Source organism: Sapajus apella, unplaced genomic scaffold (assembly GCF_009761245.1).
Source record: "Sapajus apella isolate SASKATOON/1434 unplaced genomic scaffold, GSC_monkey_1.0 scaffold3, whole genome shotgun sequence".
NCBI classification, from domain to species: domain Eukaryota; kingdom Metazoa; phylum Chordata; class Mammalia; order Primates; family Cebidae; genus Sapajus; species Sapajus apella.
Window position 1 is genome coordinate 36,568,189 of NW_022436943.1, and position 24,951 is coordinate 36,593,139.

The following is a 24,951-nucleotide window of genomic DNA, read 5'->3' on the forward strand; positions in this document are numbered from 1 at the left end:
GAAGAAATGGGTAAACTCCTGGACACTTGCACATTCTCAAGACTAAGCCAGGAAGAAGCTGAAACCCTGAATAGACCAATAACAAGATCTGAGGTTTAGGTAGCAATTAATAGCCTAACAATGAAAAAGAGTCCAGGTCCAGACAAGTTCACAGCCGAATTCTACCAGATGTACAAACAGGAGCTGGTAGCATTCCTGTTGAAACTTTTCCAAACAATACAAAGAGAGGGAACCCTCTCCAACTCTTTCTATGAGACCAACATCATCCTGATACCAAAACCTGGCAGAGACACAGCTAAAAAAGAAAACTACAAGCCAATATCCATGATGGACATTGATGCAAAAATCCTCAATAAAATACTGGCAAACCGAATCCAACAGCACATCAAAATGCTTATCCACCACAATCAAGTAGGCTTCATCGTGGGGATGCAAGGCTGGTTCAACATATGCAAATTTATAAACGTAATCCATCACATAAACAGAACTAAAGACAAAAACCACACAATTATCTCAACAGATGCAGAGTAGGCCTTCGACAAAATTCAACAGCCCTTTATGCTAAAAACTCTCAATAAATTAGCTATTAATGGAATGTATCACAAAATAATAAAAGTTATTAATTACAAACCCACAGCCAATATCATACTGAACAGTCAAAAACTAGAAGCATTCTCTTTAAAAACTGGCATTAGACAAGGATGCCCTCTCTCACCACTCCTTCTTAATATAGTATTGGAAGTTTTAGCCAGAGCAATTAGGCAAGAAAAAGAAATAAAGGGCATTTAATTAGGAAAAGAAGAAGTGAAATTGTCCCTATTTGTAGATGACAGGATCATATATTTAGAAGACCCCATCATCTCAGCCCAAAACCTCCTTAAGCTGATAAGCATCTTCAGCAAAGTCTCAGGATACAAAATCAATATGCAGAAATCACAAGCATTCCTATACACCAACAACAGACAAACATTTACAATTGCTACCAAGAGAATAAAATACCTAGGAATATAACTAACAAAGGATACAAAAGATCTACGCAACGAGAACTATAAACCACTGATCAAGGAAATAAGAAAGGACACAGACAGATGGAAAAACATTCCATGCTCATGGTGAGGAAGAATCAATATTGTGAAAATGGCCATACTGTCCAAAGTAATTTATAGATTCTATGCTATCCCCATCAATCTACCATTGACCTTCTTCACAAAACTGGAAAAAAACGCTTTAAACTTCACATGGAACCAAAAGAGAGCCTGCATAGCCAAGACAATCCTAAGAAAAAGAATAAAGCTTGAGGCATCAAGCTACCTGACTTCAAACTATACAACAAGCCTACAGCAATCAGAACAGGATGGTACTTATACCAAAACAGAGATACAGACCAATGGAGCAGAACAGAGGCCTCAGAAAGGACACCACACATCTACAACCCTCTGATCTTTGACAAACTGGACAAAAACAAGCAATGGAGAAAGGATTCCTTGTTTAATAAATGGTGTTAGGAAAACGGGCTAGCCATATGTAGGAAGCTGAAACTAGACCCCTTTCTTACACGTTATACAAAAACTAAGTCCAGATGGATTAAAGATTTAAACATAAGAACTAACACCATAAAAACCCTGGAAGAAAACCTAGGCAACACCGTTCAGGACATAGGCATAGACAAGGACCTCATGACTAAAACACCAAAAGCATTGGCAACAAAAGCCAAAATAGACAAATGGGATCTAATTAAACTCCAGAGCTTCCTCACAGCAAAAGAAACAATCATTAGAGTGAACCAGCAACCAACCAAATGGAAAAAAAAATTTGCAATCTACTCATCTTACAAAGGGATAATAGCCAGAATCTACAAAGAACTAAAACAGGTTTACAAGAAAAAAACCAACAAACCCATTCAAAAGTGGGTGAAGGATATGAATAGACACTTTTCAAAAAGAAGACATTTATGAGGTCAACAAACATATGAAAAAAAGCTCATCATTGATCATAAGAGAAATGCAAATCAAAAACACATTGAGGTGGTATCTCCAGATATTTTAATGATTGCCATTCTAACTGGCATGAGATACCACCTCACGCCAATTAGAATGGCGATCATTAAAATATCTTGGGACAACAGATGCTGGAGAGGATGTGAAAAAAAAGGAACACTTTTACACTGTTGATGGAAGCGTAAATTAGTTCCACCGTTATGAAGACAGTGTGGTGATTCCTCAAGAATCTAGAAATAGAAATTCCATTTGACCCAGCAATCCCATTACTGGATATTTACCCAAAGGATTATAAATCATTCTTTTATAAAGACACATGCACGTGTATGGTCATTGTGGCACTGTTTATGATAGCAAAGACCTGAAACCAACCCAAAAGCCCATCAATGATAGACTGGACAAAGAAAATGTTGTACATATACACCATGGAATACTGTGCAGCCATAAAAAACAGTTTGTGTCCTTTGTAGAGACATGGATGAATCTAGAAACCACCATTCTCAGCAAACTGATACAAGAACAGAAAACAAATCACCACGTTTTCACTCACAGGTGGCTGACGAACAATGAGAACACCTAGGCACAGGGAAGAGAACAACACTCACTGGGCTAAGTGGAGGGGGTGGAGGGGAGGGGAGAGGAGGGACAGCGTGGGGAGGGAGGATGGGGAGGGATAACACTGGGAGAAATGCCTGAGGTAGGTGATAGGGGCGGGGCAGGGAGGGAATGGAGACAGCAAACCACCATTGTATGTATGTATCTATGCAACAATCCTGCAGGATGCAGGATATACACATGTACCCCAGAGTCCAAAGTACAATAAAAATTTTTTTAAAAAAGTATACTAAAGAGATTTTCCATATGTGACCAATATTTACCATTTATTAATGTGTATCTTTTAATAAGAGCATTTTTAAGAAAAAAGTAAGATTCTGACAGATTTCTAAAAATTTATTTTAACATGAAAAATTAAAAGTGTAATTTCGTTAACAACTTGTGTTTAATATACAATACCAAGTAATATTTTAAGATAATGATTATGACAGCCCTGGTAGGATAATGTGTTTCCTGTTGTGGTTTCTTTTACATAATGATGATGAGGTACTATTTCTCACTCACTACTATACTTACCTCCACATCTTGGAATTGGTCCACTCCACATTACTTTTCCATCCATAAGAATACATGTAATTGTTTCTGTTCCCTGGGTTTTAATAAATCCTTCTTCACAAATAACTGAAATTGAACTTCCTAATTGAAAGTTGTCCCCAAACCGCCGTGCATTGATTGGTACTCCAGGATCAGGGCATTCATTGTGTCCAAATGCTTTATAAATAATATGCAAAGAAAAACACACAAACACACAACATTAGCTAGAGTGAGATCCTTCTCTATTTTGGGTAAAAAAAAAAAAAAAAAAAAAAAGCAAGAGAGAGATGTTTTAAAGGTTGTGTTTATTTCTACAAAATCTTTATTTTAAATTTGGAGGTTCTTCTCTGACCATACATATTTGCCTGTGATGTGCAATAAATGTGAATGTTTTAAAACACAAATTATACTCTACAATTATAAAATTTCAAAACAGAATTATTTCTGCTTATTTCTGGATATCATGAGACTAGCTAAGATTATGCAAATATTTCCAGTATAAACTGGTTAGAATTTCAATTAATTAAAATACAAATGAATTGACTATATCTCTTTGGAAATTTTCTTTATTCACTCTGTTCAGAATAGAAAGAAAGAGTGAGTCTCATTGTGAGAATTAAAGTGAAATGTCTCAATCTAGTATGAAAGTTTTACAATTTCTTTATAATTTTCCATGACATTTGTTTTCTGCCGTCTGAGAAAAGGGGAGAGAGTTAATTCTTTTGCAATTATCGTGTTCTAGGCACAGTGATATGTTATTATCTCATTTAATAATTAGAACAGCTGATGAGGAAAGTATTGCCATCTATTAAAAAGAGTAATGTTAGACTCAGGGAAGGTTAAGGTGCATGGCTATGGTCATAGGACTTGATAGAATTTAAATGTATCTCCTGAACTGGCTTTTAATTTTTTTCTCAACAACTTATTGTATCTTGGGTTATTTGTCTCATGTCCCTCAGGAGAACATGAGTTCTTGACCTCAGGGCCACTACCTTATTCTACCTTGTTTCTCTCACAGTGTGTATTCAGCCAAGGTACAGCAAATAGCAGAGTATAATAAAAATGTGTTTATTTGAATTTTTCATAGAAAATAGATTACGTGAACCATCCAAATTTTTCTCTGTATTCATTTGAGTGACTAGTTGTGTATTATAAAATTTTAATGCATTATAATATAAATGGAAGAATAAGGTTGCAAAGTGTAAAAGTATAAAATATATTTTGTGATATGCTTATAATTTATTATATTCATATTGCACTAATACATGCAGTTATTTAAAATTTTCTCACTAATGATCACTTTGATGCTGGTTATAAATTGTATAATTTTACTATCTATTCTTCTTAAGTAAAACAGTGCAAAAGAATGTTAAGGTAAGTTTTAGAATACATAAAATATGTTTTGTATGTAAGCTTATTTCTAATTATTGTTTTATTTTGTAGTCTTAAAAGCTCAATTTTGATTAAGCAGGGTAACTCTAATATACGTTACCTGATTATTTTTTCAGAAAAGTGAATCTTAGTAATAAGTGTTAAATAAAATAATATGCACATTATCAATTAAATTATTTACTATAGAACAGAATCAGGAACAGGAAGACATATTTTCATAATTCCCTGAAGGACTATCAATATTAAAGTTAAAAATATTATGCATTTAAGACAAAATAGAAATTATAAATAGATAGATGCACATACATATCTATTGTTTAGACATATGTATGAATTGATTCTCAGATAAAGCAGTCATTTTATACAGCAAGCTTCTATGACATATGTCACAGCTAAACATATGTTACATGTTTACAACTTACAGCAACAGTATTCACCACTAGTGTCAGTTGGAGAACACCACAATTATGCTTTGTTACTACCTGCCAAAGTTTAACATTGAATAGGTGAGGGCTGGAGCGAGGTGTGAAATTATTTTTAAAAAGTCACAAGAAGAGCTGAAACCTAAATCCTATTATTAGGTGATAATTAAATATTAACTCATCCAATTGATCAATATCTGACATAGTGTAAAAGCTTCAAGGAGAAGAAGTAAAAATTACTTGTATTCTATGGCTTCAGCTAAAATATTTGCAAACAGAAGCATTAATATGTAAGCATTGTTAATCCACTAAGGTTTTTCTTCTTTATGTGATTCATCTTTTTTCTATAATTATAAACATTTTTGCAGATAAATAATATTCAACATCTCACACAACATAAGATGTCATGATAATTGTTCAAAAACCAACTAAACAATAATAGCTAATGTTTATTAAGCTTTTACTAAGTACCATGTACTCTGTGCTAAATTATTCACATGCATCACTAATTTATTCTTTATAGCAATCCATTGTGGTTTTACTAATGTGCATACTGTGGCTCAGTTATTAAAACCTAAAACAAAGCGAAGATCCAAAGTTAATTATTTCCTTCTCTATGATGATACTGTAGCCATGTGAATTTTTTCTTTGGAATTTTAATTTCAGGCCATGATTAGTTGTTTAACATCTATTGGTATATGAATATCTTCAAGGGAAGCCCTATTTATCTTTTATTTTGCATACAAATAACAAAGTATGTGGTCTATAATAGCTTTGAGTTTATGCTAAGGTATTAATATGTTGGCTGATATAACAATGATAAATATATTGGCTTATATAACAATATTTGAAACATATTTCCTTGATATTGGACCTCTCACAAACAAAGAAAAATATTAATAATAATAGGGAGTAAAATGTGGTCGGAAATGAAGGACAAAATAACCATCCTTGGCATAATGAGATTTACAGGTTTTACAAATTTTCTTAACTAGGAAACAAGTGATGCGTGATCAACTTTTCAGCTCAAATTTGTAGAAATACGTGGAATAAAACAGAAACAGAAACTTACTGTTGTAAGTGATGTTAAAGCCACGTCCTGACATTGAGTGGTCAGCTTGAAATTCCAATCGCAGTATGTGACTATTGCTAGTAAGATGGGAAGGCACCTCAGCCCCAGTAAATGTTCCAAGAATTGGAGAATCTGGAGAGTCACCATCTTTAACAGCAAGGAAATCAAACTGGGATTCCAAATCAAAGTCATTGAAAGAAAGATGTATCCGGCTCCCTGGATCAGAGATTATCGTCCAGATGCAATTTAAATTATTTCCATACCCTTCTGGGTAATCAGGAGAAAGAACTGTTCCCATTGGTGCAGTAAAGTTAGAGAGGCAGGGAACTGGTGAAATAGGAAGATTATAAAATCCAATAAATATTCAATAATAATGTTTCACCTTATTTTGTCATATTTGAAAATTACAATCAATTAGCAGTATAAGATAATATTAAATTACATAAGTTATCTTACAAAACAGAACAAAAAAGCTTACTATTTTTACATATTGAAAAAGGCAACTAGTACTTAGGATAAACTTAAGGCTCTACCCTTAAATAATGCACAAAAATATAACTGGAATAAGCAATTTTTAACACATATCTTGTCTATGTTACACTGTGTAAAGTGTTCATTTCAGTGCTTAAAAATAAAAGAAATAAATAGAAGTTTCCATAAAAAGGAGTAAGATTCTTGAAATGATTGAAGACAAAAAATATTAGGTGGATATTAACAGCAAAATAATCCTGTAGCTCAGAAAACACTCAGGGTGGTGGTTATAAATGTGTAAGTTTCATTTCTATGGTGGCAGTGGATGCTCTGATAGTTTACAACACAAATAAGAAGATAAATTAACTTCTATAACAGCCATTATTGGCATCTAAAACCTGAAGAAAAGCTAAATGAGAGCTCTTGCATCACACTGAAATGAAATCTTTCTCCTTCTCCAGTTTTTTTTTTTTTAACTTTTAAAAATATCTGATTTGAAGATTCACATAGAACACTTAGAAAGCAGAGGAAAGATAAAGAAACAAAAGAAAATGATATATTACTCAAAGGAAATCAAAGTTTAAGTATCGATACATTATTTTCCAATGTTTTCATTACCTTTCATCCCTTGGAGACCAAGTCTCACTTTGTCACTCAGGCTAGAGTGCAGTGGTGTGATTTCAGCTCACTGCAACCTCCACCTCCCTGGTGCAAATGATTCTCCCACCTCAGCTTCCCAAGTAGCTGGGATTACAGGCGCTTACCATCGCACCCAGCTATTTTTTGTATTTTTAGTGGAGATGGGGTTTCACCATATTGGTCAGACTGGTCTCAAACTCCTGACCTCAGGTGACTCGCTCATCTTGGCCTCCCAAAGTGCTGGGATTACAGGTGTGAGCCACGGTACCTGACCTTTTATTACATATTTATTAAAAAATTGAATTCCCTACATTTTGTACTAAATTATGTTTTCCTATATTTAATATGTGAGTTTTTCAAGTCAATTATTTAAGCAAAATATATACTTATTATTTAAAACTCCCACCCCATTAATTTATATGGATATATAAAAATTAATCTGTTATTCTAATGTTTGACATTTAAAATTTTGAAATATAAATAACAGTGACCATACTCTTGAGGAAAGTTTTTTGTTGTTGTTCATTAGTTCCTTGGCATACATTTTCAAAAAAAGTACTTAGTTTGACAAAGGATATGAATTTAAGACTCAAAACATTTTGCTATTTTTATGATTTAAAAAGTTATTTCAATGTTATTGAAAAATAACAGAAATATCGGAGAATACAACTGTGCCAGTATAGTATTGTGATTATTTTCGTTTTCTTCCACAGATAAAAAAAGTGATAACTCATTGTCTTAACTTGCATTTCTTTGACTACTAGAGAAGTTAAAGATTTCATAGGTTTATTAGACATTTTTATTTTCTTTTAAAAAATAATCTGCTTATAAACTCTAATCCTTTAACATTATGATCTCTCAGTAGATAATATGCATAAAAGTTTCTCATTATTTTCTTACTTTAAAACTATTTTGGCATAAATAATTTGTTTTAATTTGAATATTAAAATAAGTTTGCATTTCTTACTTTTTTTTAGGATCATATATTTTATTAACATTCAGACATTACACTAATATCAATTTCTCTATCTACACAAATATAAAACCATAGGTATGACTATATCTATCAATTGATATTTCTCTAAATTATATCATTCAAAAAATATTTGTACTTCAAATTTATTTTTTTCTGCATAATTTTATAAGTTAAACTGGAGCTTGCAAACTGACAGTCATTGGATTGAATTTAGATTGCAGATGTGTTTGGCTTGATTTTTTTTTCTTCTGCCCCCATAAAAATTTAAAATTACATTTGTAAATCATCATATTTCATTTTTAGGGGAAAAACATCTTTTATTCTAGCTTTTCTTGAAAAGTTAAAGCACCCCAGCTTTCTACTAATTCCAAAATGTGTGCACACATTCCCTTTTCACACTCTTTCCTGCCTGCATACTGGAATAATTTGATTCTTTAACTCCTGATAAAAGTTAAGGGTCAGAAAACTTTTTCTGTAAAGGAGTAGGTAGTAAATGCTTTGGCTTTGCAAACCATATGATCTCTTTTGCAACTATTTAATTCTGCAATTATAGTTGGAAAGCATCCAGGAACAATCAGTAAATGAAAGTGTTTGATTATGTTCCAATAAAACTTTACTTAAAAATGCAGGCAGGAGAGTGGATTTGACCCATAGTCTATTTGCCATCTCTTGATCTAAATGATCCCCACTTGGAACAAGAGCTAACCAAAGACACCATTTTAATCGCCCTTATCAGATAGACAGGTGCTTATATCATACTTTAAATTCTTAATTATATCAGATGTAGTTGTTATGTAACTTCCCTTGACCAATGTGTTACAATTTTGTTAGTACCACACTCATAACTTAATATTATCCTTCAGCATCCACAAAAGCACTTTACTTTTACAAAATTCTTATATCTACTCTTGCCTGCTTTTTACTTAGCTATCTGTCAATGCAGTAGGTCAAGTTTCCAGAGAAACTGTTAGAATTTTGACTAAAATTGCAAAGCAATTTTTTTTTTTTTTTTGAGATGGAGTTTCGCTCTTGTTACCCAGGCTGGAGTGCAATGGCGCGATCTCGGCTCACCGCAACCTCCGTCTCCTGGGTTCAGGCAATTCTCCTGCCTCAGCCTCCTGAGTAGCTGGGATTACAGGCACACGCCACCATGCCCAGCTAATGTTTTGTATTTTTAGTAGAGACGGGGTTTCACCATGTTGACCAGGATGGTCTCGATCTCTTGACCTCGTGATCCACCCGCCTCGGCCTCCCAAAGTGCTGGGATTACAGGCTTGAGCCACCGCACCCGGCCTAGCAATTTCTATATAATTCATGTATTTGATATAATGATTTATCATTCAGGAACATGACATCTATCTGTATTTTGTTATAAAATTTTCTTGTAAAGTTTTATAATTTTTTTGATATGAGTAATTGGGAATTATGTAAGGATTATTTATATGTATTTTGTAACTATTTTCTGAACACATTCTATTTCAAATGTATTTTCAAATTAGTTATTACTGGTATATAAAACATTATTAATTGCCACATTTTTAATCACATATCAGGGTATTAGACTTAATTTTAAAATAGTAAAGAATGTTTTCTAGTATTCAAGAATGTTTTAAAAATTGGTTTTAGTCAACAATATTTTCAATATTTTTGCTAAATGCATTTTGGAGTCTATTAAAATGCTCTTAAAATATTTCAATTTTTGATGTGATATATTACATTAATGGATTATCCAGTATTAAGCCAACATTGTCTTCCTAGAAGAACACCTAGAATTAAAAATTTTCACCAAAAGTATTTCAAAGTATTACTAAGCTTTAGTGAATCAAATCAGACCCTCCTAATATATTTTCTTCTCTTAAAAGAACTTCACAAAGTGATCTTGGTTAAAGATAAGAACTAAAATAAAAAGGTTCTGTGATGGGGACCTGTGCACTCTTCCTCTTCTAGACTTCCTGAAGAGCAAACACAATATATTGTTATTAGGGAAATTTCTGCCAGATTCTAAAAATACTCCCTTCATTTTAATGTAATAAAGACAGTATTTAATTGAGCCCACCAAGTGCATGAATAGGCAGCACAATAATATTTTTGCTGTAGTCAAATGTCAATATCTTAATGTATTTGAAGAAATACAATTTTAATCTGAGCATATTGTATATCATTAATGTTAATGAATTTTATTCTACGCAATTTTAAAAAGGGCACCTCATGCATTAGTGTAAGCATCTACAAGCAAACATAAGTTAATGTATTATACACACAACATAAGCTTAAAATATTTCAATGTTTTTGATTGCAAATAAACATATACTATCTTATTAAAATAAATGAGTCTATTAGAATTCATTCAGATGTATAATTTCCATAAGAAGTATGCTATTTAGAAAGTATAAAATGCCACAAAATAAAATGTTATAAGAACATATGTAATATATATTTTGCAATTACCAAGTGAACTATGGTAACTGTATTTAAATCTGTAATAAAATTTATAATTTGGCATAAGCACACTTGTTAAAGATAGCACCACAGAGTGCAACTCATCCAAAATAATTACAAGGATGCAGCTCTTTGCAATTAATTACAAAAGCAATTATATGCAAGGACAGGGTAACATATGCTGTCTGGAAGTAAAACATTTGGTACTCACAGATACAGATGGGTATGTTTGCAGACCATTGGTTATTCTCTTGACAAACAATGGACTTCTCTCCAATTAATTCAAATCCAAACTGGCATTCAAACCTTAAAACATCACGATTAGAAAATCCATCACCTTCTCTAATTCCATATAAGGGTGTACCAGGATCACCGCAACTTTCTTTCTCAATTTCTGCAAAAATAGAAGATAAAAGTCACTTTCCAAGGGTTGCAGGCATATGGTACCCATACTACAAGTTAGGTAGATATATGCTCTTTGTTGTGGAGATATTTCAGAAAAAAAATAAATATATTCTCCAATGTTATTTTATTTATTTATTTATTTATTTATTTTGCCACTCTTACAGGTAAGACTGGATAAAATGATCTTAAGAGAATGATTAGTGTATTTCTTTCTTTTAGTAGATGAAGAATCCGAGGTCATCAGAGCTAATGAGGTTGCCAGAGCCCATTTACTTAACAGAAAAATTATGATAAGATCTCAGATTTCTCTCTGTACTACATATATGCATAAATATACACACACATAGACATAAATGTGTATTTCCCTCAAATCCCAAAGGCTTTTCTTAGTCTTATAATTTCTATAGGATACGGCAAATCCTTGAATCATGACCAGGTAATGAGGGAACACTATCTGTGTCTATACTCTTATAGAAAACAATGAATACTTCTCACCTAGGATCTGTCCTCAGTCTGGTACTTTTTGGTTGAATTATTTCCCCAACTAGACATTTTATATATATATATATATACTCAAAGGCAGCAGTCAGTTTTGAATTCCAAATTACTCAGCTATGTTCCTTAATAAATGTTTCTTGGATGAATTGAAACAGATTGAAAAAAAAGTGTTTTAATGCCATTAAAACACCCTTTGAGGTGTATCCAAAGAAACTTCAAATACCTGGGATCATCACTGTGTAACTATGAACGTTAGCAGTAAATTATAGTGGTGGTTTATTTGGTTTATAAGTCACATAAAATCTTAGTAATACAGTTGTCTTCAAACAAACAATAGTAAAAATTAAAAATAAACACAAATTTTAAAAATGTAACTTTGAGATAAAGTTATAGTCTCTCCTGACACCCCAGTATCAACACATTCCTAGTTCCTCTGTTATTCACTAACACCAATTTAATGTGTATATTTCAAACTCTTTTTTCAAGATGTGTAATTCCACACAGACATATCTAATATGTAACATCACAGAAACCTAAAAATTGTCTTCACAAAAACTATGCAGTATTATATATATCATACTTTTATTATACTGTCCATATTATTTTCTTTCTCCTTTTTAACCAAACAATATGTTTTAGAGATATTTTTGAACATTCTTGTATCCTTAGCAGAAATAAAATATGCTTTTAACCATTTCTTTAAAATACTGGATTTGATTTTATATTTTCTTAGGCTTTTTAGTCTATCAGGGACAATGGTCTATATATTTTTTCTTATACTGATCCCATCTAGTTTTAATAACAAGGGAAAATGTTAGTAATTTTCCACGTTTTATTAGTCTTTAGGTTAATTTGTACAACAACGAAAATTAGATTCTTGCATGGATGAGTTTGGTATGCATCTGACTACCATTTTATTTTCTTCTAAGGTTATTGTCCTATTTAAGTGTCTTTGTTGTTGTTGTTTTTTTTTTTTGTTTATTTCTCTGGGAGGGTTTTGGACCCATATTGCAACTTATAAACATTAGAGAAGTGACATTTTTCAAAGTTTGCTGGTAGTTTAGTCGTAACAGAATTGTGTTACAATATTTCTAAATATCTCCATTATGAATATGCCATAATTATATCTCACTTCTAATGCTATTTGGGTTTACTTTCTGGTTTTCTTTTTTCATATTTACAAAACGTTGTCAAATGTATTAGTCCGTTCAAAGAATCAGTGTTTGCTACTGTTGATAAATTCTTTTTTTTTTTTTTTCCCTTGAGACAGAGGCTTGCTTTGTCACCCAGATGGACTACAGTGGTGTGATCTCGGCCGATTTGGATTATATTGCTGTATAATCTTTGGATTATATTGCTGTAACCTCTGGTGCACATGCCACTGCACCAAACTATTTTTTGTATTTTTAGCAGAGATTGGGTTTCATCACATTGGCTAGGCTGGTCTTGAACCCCTGACCTCAAGTTATCCACCCTGCTTGGCCTCCCAAAGTGCTGGGATTACAGGTGTGAGCCACCATGCCTGGTTCTTGTTTTTATTCTCCTGCTTTTATTTTAATTTAAATTTCTTTTTATATTTTTGTATTCCATATTCAGTTTTCTTTTGGATTATATTGCTTTTTTTCTGTCTTCTGGAGTTGAAATCTTAGAACATTTTTATTAGTGTATTTTCACCTTTTCTTATTTATTAAATAAAAAAATAATTATAAATTAATATGGAGAGATTGTATTGTTCACTTGTAAAAAGTTTGTAGTTTATGTTTTGGTTTATTTTTTAACTCATAAATAATTTGTGAGTGTTTTAAAATTTGTGGTTTGGGATATCATTTTGTTGTTGCTTTCTAATGTTCTTTCTTTAGTATTCAATGCATGTATATCCAGGTCTTGCTGTGGATAAATAAGTGAAATATACTCAATTCAATTCGTTATATTTGTCAAATTGAAGTTTTTTATGCCCTCAATTATTTTTTATCTACTAGTTCCAACAACTTCTTAAAAAAGCCTATTAAAGTTGGGCAACTTTTTTTAATAATTGATCCAAATTCACTTCACGTATTTTATTTATTTTTATTATATTTTAAGTTCTGGGATACATGTGCAGAATGTGCAGGTTTGTTACATAGGTATACAGGTGCCAGGTTGGTTTGCTGCACCCATCAACCTGTCATCTCTATTAGTTATTTCTCCTAATGCTGTCCCTCCTCTAGACCCCTGCCCTCCTGACAGGCCCTGGTGTGTGATGTTCCCCACCCTGTGTCCATGTCATCTCATTGTTCAACTCCCACTTAAGAGTGAGAACATGCAGTATTTGGTTTTCTGTTCCTGTATTAGTTTGCTGAGAATGATGGTTTCCAGCTTCATCCATTTCCCTGCAAAGGACATGAATGCATCCTTTCTTATGGCTGTGTAGTATTCCACTGTGTATATGTGCTGTATTTTTCTTATCCAGTCTATCATTAATGGGCATTTGAGTTGGTTCCAACTCTTTGCTATTGTGAACAGTACTGCAATGAACATACATGTGCCTATGTCTTTATATTACAATAACTTACAATCCTTTGTGTATATACCCAATAATGGGTTTGCTGGTTCAAATGATATTTCTGGTTCCAGATACTTGGGGAACTGCCACACTGTCTTCCAGAATGGTTGAACTAATTTACACTCCCACCAACAGTGTAAAAGCATTCCTATTTCTCCACACCCTCTCCAACATCTGTTGTTTCCTGACTTTTTAATGATCGCCATTCTGACTGGTGTGAGACGGTATCTCATTGCGGTTTTTATTTGCATTTCTCTAACGACCAGAGATGATGAGCTTTTTTTCATATGTTTGTTGGCTGCACAAATGTCTTCTTTTAAGAAGTGTCTGTTCATATCCGTCACCCATTTTTGACGGGGTTGCTTCTTCTTGTAAATTAGTTTAAGTTCTTGGTGGATTCTGTATATTTGACATTTGTCAGATGGATAGATTGCAAAAATTTTCTCCCATTCTGTAGCAAAAATCCTCAATAAAATACTGGCAAACTGAATCCAGCAGCATATCTAAAAGTTTATACATCATGATGAAGTTGGCTTCATCCCTGGGCTGCATCCCTAGAAGAAAACCTAGGCAATACTGTTCAGGATATAGGCATGGGCAAATACTTCATGACTAAAACACCAAAAGCAATGGCAAAAAAAGCCAAAATTGACAAATGGGATCTAATTAAACTAAAAAGGTTCTGCACAGCTAAAGAAACTATCATCAGAGTGAACACTTCACATATTTTAAAACATCATTCAGTTATTAGTTTATACAACAAATAGTTGACCATCTCATACACTAGTTCCTCTTATCTGCATTTTGCTTTCTGTAGTTTCAGTTACCTAGCATCAATAATGGTCCAAAAATAGGTAAGTGTAGTACAGTAAATTATTTTGAGAGAGAGAGAGAGCACATTCACATAACTTTTATGACAGTATATTATATAATTGTTCTATTTTATTCTGTCAATCTCTTTTTGTGTCTAATTTACAAATTAATCTTTATTCTATCTATCTATCTATTTATCTATCTGTCTGTCTTTCTGTCTGTCTGTCTGTCTGTCTAGAGAGAAAATAACATAGCCTGTATAAGATTCAGGAGTATCTGTGGTTTAAGGCACCCATTGGGGTTACTAAAACATATCCTTATGAACAAGGGGGACTACTGTATTTAAATCTGTCAGATGCTGTTCTAGGTATCTGGGATACAATAATGAATAAAAAGATAGGGATTTCTGCTCTCTGAAAGCATGTATTCCATTGAATGTTTGCAAACTATAATAACAAATAAATAACATCTTAGTTTAGAATGTGATACATGGTACAGAAAAGAAAAAGATTAAACAGGGAATAGGTGTGGTAAAGTGCTAGGTGATTGGGGGTGACACTATTACTATGCTCACAGTTTGTTACTCATACCTTCTTCTAAAAATTGTTTGTTATTGAAAGAATAGGTCCTTCATCTGAAATGTCTTTATTTTGCCCTCACTATTGAATAGGAGTGGTTAAGGTATAAAATTTTACTTCAAAATTATTTGCCCTCAACATTTTGAAGATAATTTCCTCTATTATTTTATCCATTTAGCATTCCTGATAAGAAATATGATACAAAATTGATTTTAATTCTTTCATAATTAATCTTCTCCTTCTTCTCCATTCTTTCACCAGCTAGGACTCCTTTTCAGACTTGTTGTTTTTAAATGTACTCATTTTAAAATCTAGTTTTTCTGCTAGGTGTTCAATAGATTACTTCTGTGAAATACCTTGTAACTTTTTTTCAGTTTTAGGAAATTGTTACCATTATTTCCTCTAAAATGTTGTTTATTATATGTCCTCATCTTTCTGAAATTCATTCAAAGTGAATGATGAAAATTGGAAATTTAGACCTAATGTTGCTCAACCTTTCAAATTCTCATTTTTAAAGGTTCTCTATTTTGCATTCTAGAAGAATTCAATAATTCCATATATAATACACATATACATACACATACATACATTTATATATTTATATATTATACATTTCAATTTACTAATACACTGTTTAGTTTCATCTAATTACAAATTAACTTAAATATTGAAAAATTATTTTGTCATTTCCTAAATATTTAATGATTTTAATGATTGTTGTTTTTTATTGCTTCCTACCCTTCTGGTTTTTTTTTTTTTTTTTTAAATAAATACAATTTCCCCACTTAATTTTGTGATGGGCATCTACTCTAATTATTTTTAAATGTTTTCTTATTGCTATTTTAACTCTGTTTCCTTGGATTTAACGAGAAGTTTATTTAGGGTAGCAGCGTAAACTTTCTTCTAACACAGCATATTTGAATATTTATTCAGTGAATCATAATGATTGTTATGCCTATGATAAAAAGGCACAGGAGGAAGTAATTTAGGGGAGAACAAAACTTGTGTTTGAGCAACAAAACACAATAATAACAAATAAGCATTTATTTATATGTTTATTTACATTTATTTATCTTAGGAATACCCTACAGCCTCAAAACAATTGTAAATTTTCTCTTTTCACTCTTAGGCATTATTACGTTTTTAATACACTTTCTATTTTCTTTGGATTAATGTTGAGAGTGAGTGCCTAATCTAGTATTTGAAACCATATTTTTTTCTTTGCTCCATTAAAGCAGTATTCTTTAAAATTAATAATATATTTTTAAATTAAGATGTAATTTTGAAGCAAAAATACTCTCTAATATAGACTGGAAACAATACAAAGTAAGTAAAGTAAATATGTACCTATTATTTACCACTGCTTTTGAATTTTTTTTCCTATGCAGCAGTGATTTGGTTAGGCTTTATTTCTCTACCCAAATGTCATCATGAGCTGTAAGCCCCATAATTCCCATAATCCCACATGTTAAAGGTGAGACCAGGTGGGAGTGATTGAATTATGGGAGTGGTTTCCACATGGTATTCTCATGATAGTGAGTGAGTTCTTATGAGATCTGATGGTTTTACCAAGGGCTCTTCTCCTCTTCACTTGGCATTTCTCTTTCCTGCCTCCTTGTGAAGAAGGTGCCTTGCTTCCCATTCACTTTCCAACATAATTGTAAGTTTCCTGAGATCTTCCCAGGCATGCTGAACTGTGAGACTATTAAACCTCTTTCCTTTACAAATTATCGGTCTCAGGCAGTTCTTTACAGCAGTAGGAAAACATTCACATGTGAATATGCAGCAGGCAAGATACACATGTGAAAAAATAATTAATATGCAATAGATAAGTGCTATCATATGTATATGTACAGAGAATAATTACAAATAATAGCTATCATTAATTTATTGAACACTGAAACTGTGCTAGTACAGCAAAACATTTTCTTAATATTCATTACGTAATTTAATCCTCCTACCAATATTATGAAGGAATTATTCTCACCTCCATTAATAGGTGAGAAAACTGAAGGTCATAGAAGTAAAATAACCTGCCCAATTTCACACAACTTGTATAAAGTCTTAATCACCATGCTATTATGGAGGACTTGTCATTCACTAGTTATTCATTTATAAAAGCTTTGCTTAGTTTCTAATATTTATAGAAAAAAATAAGGTACTAAGAACATAAAGACAAATAAAATGTAGCCCCTGTCCTTAACTGAAGGCACAAAGGAGGTATTAGCAAAGTCTCCTTGGGGTTGAAGGTTGGAAAAGAGGTAAAGACTGCACAGAAGAGGTGCTATCTTCAGTTATCTCACTGAGTAGACTAAGAAAGACAAAAGAAAAAAAAAAGCATACTGAGTAGAGAAAGCAGTTATCAGAAAAGACTTAAGTCTTTTCTCCTTCCCTTTTCTTTCAAAGTGGATGGAATGGGTAGAGTTAGATGGCAGTGATGGTGGCACCAGAGGTTGAGGAGATAGTAGGGTCAAGTAGGTGATATTGTGTCTGAGGGCCAGAGAAGTAGAAGCTGGCTAAAAAGGCAGGTGGTAGAGTTGGGAGGTTAAGTATATATGAAGAAGGGTGAGAATCAGAAACATACTGAGGATAAGATTAGCCAGACTTCTCACTATCGAAAAGAGCATTTACAAATATAGAAACAGAAAAGACTACAAAGAATTCTAAGGGGTTAAGTGGAAATGTTAAAAATTGGTATGAACTCAAGTTTAAAATATGAATACAGTGAAATATGAATGGGTATATACCCATACATATATCATGCATACACACAAATATACATATATATGTGCACATATTTTCTAGCTGCATCCACTGAGAGTCCTAAAACCAAAAAAGCTCTACAGAAACAAGTATATTGAGTACTCAGATCTTGGTTTCTACATACCATTCTTCACTAAAGGGAACCAGGAAAGCTGATTTTAGGGGATGAACAAGGGAAAGGATAAGATAAGGCTGGAATATCTTGTTGTGCCAATAAAGTGTGGGGGGGTACTTAAAGAATGAGGATGGGGACATATGAAAAGGACATAAAGGCCAGGTTGAAGAAGCTCCACTGGTTATTCTGGTGCAATTTAGTCATCACACAACAGTAATGGCAGAGTACAACACACTGAATAAAATTTAAATACATTCATCCATGCTGATATAAATAAACGGGACAGAAGGAAAAACATTTTCTACATATAGAGGGACAGTTAATAGAGAATAAGTGGCAAAAAAAGAAAAGTAACATTTGACAACCATCACAGTGATTGTGGATTCTTGGGAATATGTTTGATAAAAAATAAGATATTACCTCTCTATGAAACACATATAAATCACAAAGGTGAAACTGGTGATGTTCTCATGAAAAATCCTGGAAGACACCAATTTTACCAGGTGATCAATAATCACACAGAGTATAAAGTGGGATATATTGATGTTGTTTGCCTTCTAGTGTGATGTACTGAAAAGACAAACATCATTTTTGTAGTATCACTGTCAAGAATGCGTGGCCTATGTTTGGATATGGGAAAATATTGCAGGGACCCAGAATGAGGGATATATCACAAAATAAAAGGTTGGATGCTTTAGGGCTATCAAGTTTATGACAGATAGGGAAACACGAAGGAAATGAAAGAGACATGATAACAATGCAATGCAGGTACTTGGGTTGAATCCTGGACAAGAAATCAAAAAGATACGTGTGTGTGTGTGTGTGTGTGTGTGCGCGCGCGCACGTAGTTAGTGGAATTTGGATGGGGCCTGTTAATTTGTTTGGAAGTGTTTTATTAATGTTAATTTTCTGATTTGTATGGTTGTTTTGTGGTTATGTAAAAAAGTTTTTGCTTTGGTGCAAATCAAAGTGAGTATTTGGGAGTGATGAGCTATTATGTTTGCAACTTGTTCTCAAATCATTCTGTAGTGATTTTAAAAGATGTCTGTAAATTCTTTGATGCTTCTATCAAAAGGTCGAGTCAGACGGAAGTAGTGGCTCATGCCTGTAATCCCAACACTTTGGGATGCCAAAGAGGGCAGATCATCTGAGGTCAGGAGTTCAAGAGCAGCCTGGCCAACATGGTGAAATCCTGTCTCTACTAAACATACAAAAATTAGCTGGCATGGTGGTGGGTGCCTGTAATCCCAGCTACTTGGGAATCTGAGGCTGGAGAATCGCTTGAACTCAGGAGGCAGAGGTTGTAGTGAGCAAAGATCATGCCATTGCACTCCAGCCTAGGCAACAAGAGCGGAACTCCATCTCAAAACAAAAAAACAAACAAACAAAAAGGATGGAGTCAAATTCTCCTCTTTTGATTATTGGCCAGAATTATTGCTTAGCTTTTAATGAATAGAATATGACATAAGTGACACACTCATGATCACTTCCATTGGCTTCCCTTCTAATGTTACCAGTTGCCTCAGGCTCAATGCAGGCTTAAGGACAGAACAACTGTGGTTACAGCTGCCTTTTTCTTGTCCATTGAAACATAAACTATAGCAGCTCCAGTACCCAGATTTGACTCCACAGGACACAGGAATCATCCCACAGGGGCTAGATAAAAGCATGGAATTGTGGAGAATTTAAAGCCTGAGAGATGAAATTTCACCAATTTGACCATCAAGGAGCAAGAGATGGGAAGGAGACCAGTAGATAAATTGCTAACCCCTCTTCCCCCAAAAGAGGTGGTTCTAAAGCACAGATTGTCCACATGACTCACATAATCATTCAGCTGTGCTTCTTGTGAGGCTGTGGCCAGCTCAGTAACATACTACCTTATATTCCATTCTCCAATTTCTCTGTTTATATATTCCGACCCCCCACATCTTTCCATCTTAGATATGCACCTTCCCAAGCTCATCAATAAAGTATTAGTCTATAATCTTTGCATCAACTATGTTTTCTAGGGAATCAAAGCTAAGACAACTGGTGAAAAAATTAGTAGACAGGTAGGGGACTGGAGTACCTTAATGTTGAAACATAGATTTGGTTTCCAGGAAGATAAGAATATTAGCTGACATTATTGATTATGTTTTAGAAAGAGGATTGCTGAATGCTATAATCATTTTAACTCATGCAATTTTTATTGCAATGCCATTAGCCAGTCACCATTATTTCCCATTAATGGATAAAAAAAATCAAGTTCTGATAAGCTGACCACAGTTATATATGTAGAAATAGCTTAACCGAGATTCTACTAAACATCTACCTGATTTCAATGCTCACACTATTTTCTATTGTCCCATGATAATTGAGAGAGAGAATGGAATGAAACACTGTAAGCCAGAGACTAAGAAAAATGAGGAAAAGGAAAGAATACCTTGAGTCCAGTGTTGAAAAGGAAAGGATAGTCATATTAATTTTCAGAGACGTTTTTGTCTCTACTCCTTTGACCCACTAGTTCCACCCTTGCACACTATTAAGTTAATTTGGGAACTATTTAAATCTCTTCAACTTTGTTATCATAGAGGGCCTTTCGTAATCTCAGCTTTTCTCCAGTCTTGTCTCCCATCATTTTCCCAAAAGCAACCTAAGTTACAGACATGCTGAAGCACTTGTTCCCTTTCAACCTCTGTGCCCTGAGGCATACCATCTTCTCTGCCTGAAAAGAAGGTGTTCTCTGAGTATACAAAACATGAAGAAACTACTGTTTGTTCCTTAAGGTCAAACTATGCATCCTCCATAAAGACTGCTCTGAGCTTGCAAGCACTCTTAATTGCTCTTTTCTTTGGGCTTCTATAGGCCTTGGACATACCTATATTGGTCCAGGTATTTTATTATAATTTTTATTATAATTATTGGTTTACTCATCTGTCTTTTTCCCATGAGTTTTAATTTACTTTTATTTATTTTTTATTTTGTATCCCAAGTGTCTAAACACTTACATATAATTTATGTATCACATGGTTCTAAGCTGTTGCATTTAATCTTGACACAGCTCTATGAGGACCCAAAAAGATAATGGATTTGTCTAAAGACACACAAATTGTTAGTGGCAGGGCCAGCTTTTGAATACTGTCGGTGTGATTCCAGGATATGAGTTCTTAAGCACTGCACCCTCTCTCAGAGCATAATATTTAAGAAACAGTTGTGGGATTCCTTCTCTGTGTCCCCTCCCATGACAGTGTGGGAGCTGTCTTTCTTTCTCTCTCTCTCTCTCTTTCTTTCTCTCTAATAAATTGCTTTTCTGCAAAAAAAAAAAAAAAAAAAAAAAAAAAGAAAACAAAACAGTTGTGGAATGCATAAAGAAGGAAGAAAGGCAACCAGAAACATAAGAAGTATATGGTCCTATTAATAAACAATATAAGCAATCACAAAATCTCATAGTTAGAGAAAATAATAGGGTGATACATATCTCAGCTATGTCTTTTGAATGATTTAAATTGTATAGTTGTCTTGAAATTGAAAGTCATGAGTGTTGAATATCTTCTGTTTAACCACTAAAGCTATTCTGCCCCTTATCTGCTCTGTTTTTTGCACTTCTTTCCTACTTCCAGGGTGGGGATAAATGCTGATCCACATGGTCCTATGATAGTCAGGACCCTGTGCTATCAGGCTTTCTGTGGGTAAGAGAACAGAAAATTGTCAGGCAGTGGGCAGGACTTGGTAGGAGACTAGGATCAGGAGGTCAGGAGGACAGTGAAGTAGGGGTATTTTCTCCCAATTCCTTCTTTGCCTGATAGCTATGTGATGGCTGTGTCCCATTAATGGAAGCCACACTTATGTAAGGCAGCCCACTCCATACAGCTGTCCTCCAAGCTGTAGTTATAGTTCCTGAAGGTACTAATGGCTCCCTGTAATATGGTACAAATCTTTGTTAGTTTCCGTAAGCTCTGCCCCCACACACCCAGTATAAATGTGTCATTTGTTTCCTGCAGGGTTTCTTACTGATACAATATAATTTACCACTGAAATATCAATTCAACACAAAAAAATTTAGCCAGCATTTTACTGGTACTTGATAGAAAATGGGGTTGGGATTTCCGTAATTCATGTTGTCTCCACTGTTACCTAAATATCTGTGCATTGGCCACAACTAAATTTGGAAGAAACAAAGTAAGGATCCCTCCCCAGAGTCAGAGGTTAGCACCCATAGAGAGCAGCACATGATTCTGCTCTTTTTTTCTTCCCTGCTGTGCAGGCAAAGAAATCAGAAGCAGGGGAAGAGGTGCTGAAATTAATTAGGATGGGAGGTCAGAGGAAATAAAATCGGAGCAGTCAGAATGCTCTCATGCAGTGAGTTCAGATATTGTGAATATAGGTTTAAATGGCAGTGGCTAAAATTTGTAGAAACAGGGCTTTTTCAACACTTTTTAAAAGTGACCAAGTAACTTTGATCCTTGATGCCTAAAGTAATAAACCCTAATTTTAAATTCAATCAGACTTCCAGTCAAAGAGTAACATCTGGCCTTAAAGTGACATAGAACTACTCATTGATCAATCTCTGACTTGACAACAGTTGACACCGTAATTCAACTACTTCACAGAGAAACTGTGTAGGTTAAAATAAAGTGATATCTAAAACTTGCAGTTTTGCTGAATCTTAATGTTAAGAAGGCTTTTGGGGCTCTCATTATCTCAGCAATGGGTTTATAAAGGTTGTGAAATATAGAATCATGCAGCTAGAAAAGACCTTGTGGGTTAAACTATTTCTCACTTTTAAGCATTTCAGACAAATGACACTATAGTCAACATTTAGAGAAATTTTGAGGAGGAAATCCATAACTGCCCACAGAAAGCAATGAAAGACATATTTGCAATAATAAATAAATGTGTGAAGAGTTTTACAATCATGATGAAAACACTGACATTTAAAATGCCTCCGAATGGGTACAAAAATTTAATAAAAATAGCAAAATTTAGAATAGCAGCAAGTATACTCTGGGACAAGGGTTTCCATTTCACACAGAACTATGTAGAACATCTGCAGCTAGTAGTTACATCATGCACTCTTTGAGATATAGCAAATGCAGACACTCTAAAAATACATACTAGTTCTCTCTCTCTCTCTCTCTTTCTCTCTCTCATTCTCTCTCTTTTAGAAATAGGTTCTCACTATGCTGCTGAGACTTGGTTTCGAGCTCTTGACCTCAATGATCCTCCCACCTCAACTCCTTAGTAGCTGGGATTACAGGCATGAGCCACCAAGCCCAACAAGAATACCTTAATATGTTTAACAGAATTCTAAACTCTTTAACTGTGATAAAAACTGTACCTTTCTTTGATTCTAAATATAATGTTACTTGAAAAATCATTAATTTGAAATTGTTTTATGGTTGTACTGAGTATTTATGACAAACCATTTATATTGTCATCTCACTTCTTAGATCGCAAATTTAGAGGATGGCTAGAAGAACTTGATCAGACAAGGAGTTTGCCAGTCTTCATAGGTATGAGTCCTCTGAATTTGGATTATATAGCATTTTGCTTCAACCCAGTGATTATCAGAATTTTTTCTGGCTGTGAGTTTCCAGGAGTTTTATGCAAGACTCTGCTTCATAATTATAGCTCCATCCTCTTTCTCTCTCTGTCTCATGAGAACACATTGAAATGTAAGAGTGTGGGATTAACGTTATTTTTACGGGTAAGACTAATTATTCGCTACCTTAATTAAAAAGAAATATGTAATTTACAAATGTAGGCACTTCAAACATTATTTAATAGTAGTAATATATTTCCTGAAATATCATAACACTTTTGTGGGAAACACTCCACAATGTGACAATTTCAAAATCAAGAACTAATAGTTCCCTAGCTTATAAATTTCTTTCATGTCCAAGAAATTTAATGGAATATGATGGGAATAAATTTTTAAAATCCACATTTCTCGATGATTATAAGTGGTTTAGTTAAGCAAATCTAAAGGCTAATCACATGAACTTTAATGTATGATCAATTAATTTCAGTTTAATATTTGCAGACCATATACTGTATACAAAGAACTGGGGGCAGGAAATATGGCCACTGAAATAGTTCAGGAAATGCTACCCTAAAATATGGCACTTTGGCAAATTGTTTATTTTTAGATGAAAGCACTTGAGAAACAGCAGATACGGAACTTTCTGACCTCCTCTCTTTTAAATAATCTCTAAAATAATCTCTATCTTTGACTAGTGTTCCCTGCTATATCTTAGTCACTTCCCCATAAGTTAATGCCTCAGCCCAAACTCCTTGTCTTCTCATTTATTCACAAATTTATTATTTCTTTGTTTAAAAGGTACATAAGCTTTCTTCTGTGGTCACTTCTTTGGATCTTCATTTCTTGAGGACTCCCATGTACATATAAAATTTTTATAAAATTATGTGCTTTTTCTCTTGTTAATCTATCTTATGTCAGTTTCTTAGGCCTAGTTAGATACCGTAAAAGGGTAGAGGAGAACTTTTTCCTCCCCTAAGTCACAAAAAAGGTACATGACATAATCTCTGCCAAGACAAATGCCAAGGAGTTCCTTTGAAGAACTTTAAATATATAAACAATGGGCTAAGTTTTTAAAATGCTACCTCAAGGCAAGTCAAGTAGGATTCCCTTATCACTTCATGTTTTATCTTTAACAGTCTAAACTATAACATACCCAGTA

The 24,951-nt window shown here is 33.7% G+C and overlaps 1 protein-coding gene across 6 annotated transcripts in view; it reads right to left on the reverse strand.

The window, feature by feature from the left end:
- CSMD3 (CUB and Sushi multiple domains 3) overlaps positions 1 to 24,951 on the reverse strand; it is a 1,239,477-nt gene that overhangs the window by 478,868 nt on the left and 735,658 nt on the right. For all 6 annotated transcript variants that reach the window (XM_032246339.1, XM_032246357.1, XM_032246370.1 and 3 more), the window contains 3 exons: positions 10,769 to 10,951; positions 6,033 to 6,359; positions 3,129 to 3,323 (listed from right to left, as the gene is read on the reverse strand). In XM_032246339.1, coding sequence (XP_032102230.1) covers positions 3,129 to 3,323; positions 6,033 to 6,359; positions 10,769 to 10,951 — 705 coding nt within the window. The remainder of the gene's footprint in view (positions 1 to 3,128; positions 3,324 to 6,032; positions 6,360 to 10,768; positions 10,952 to 24,951) is intronic.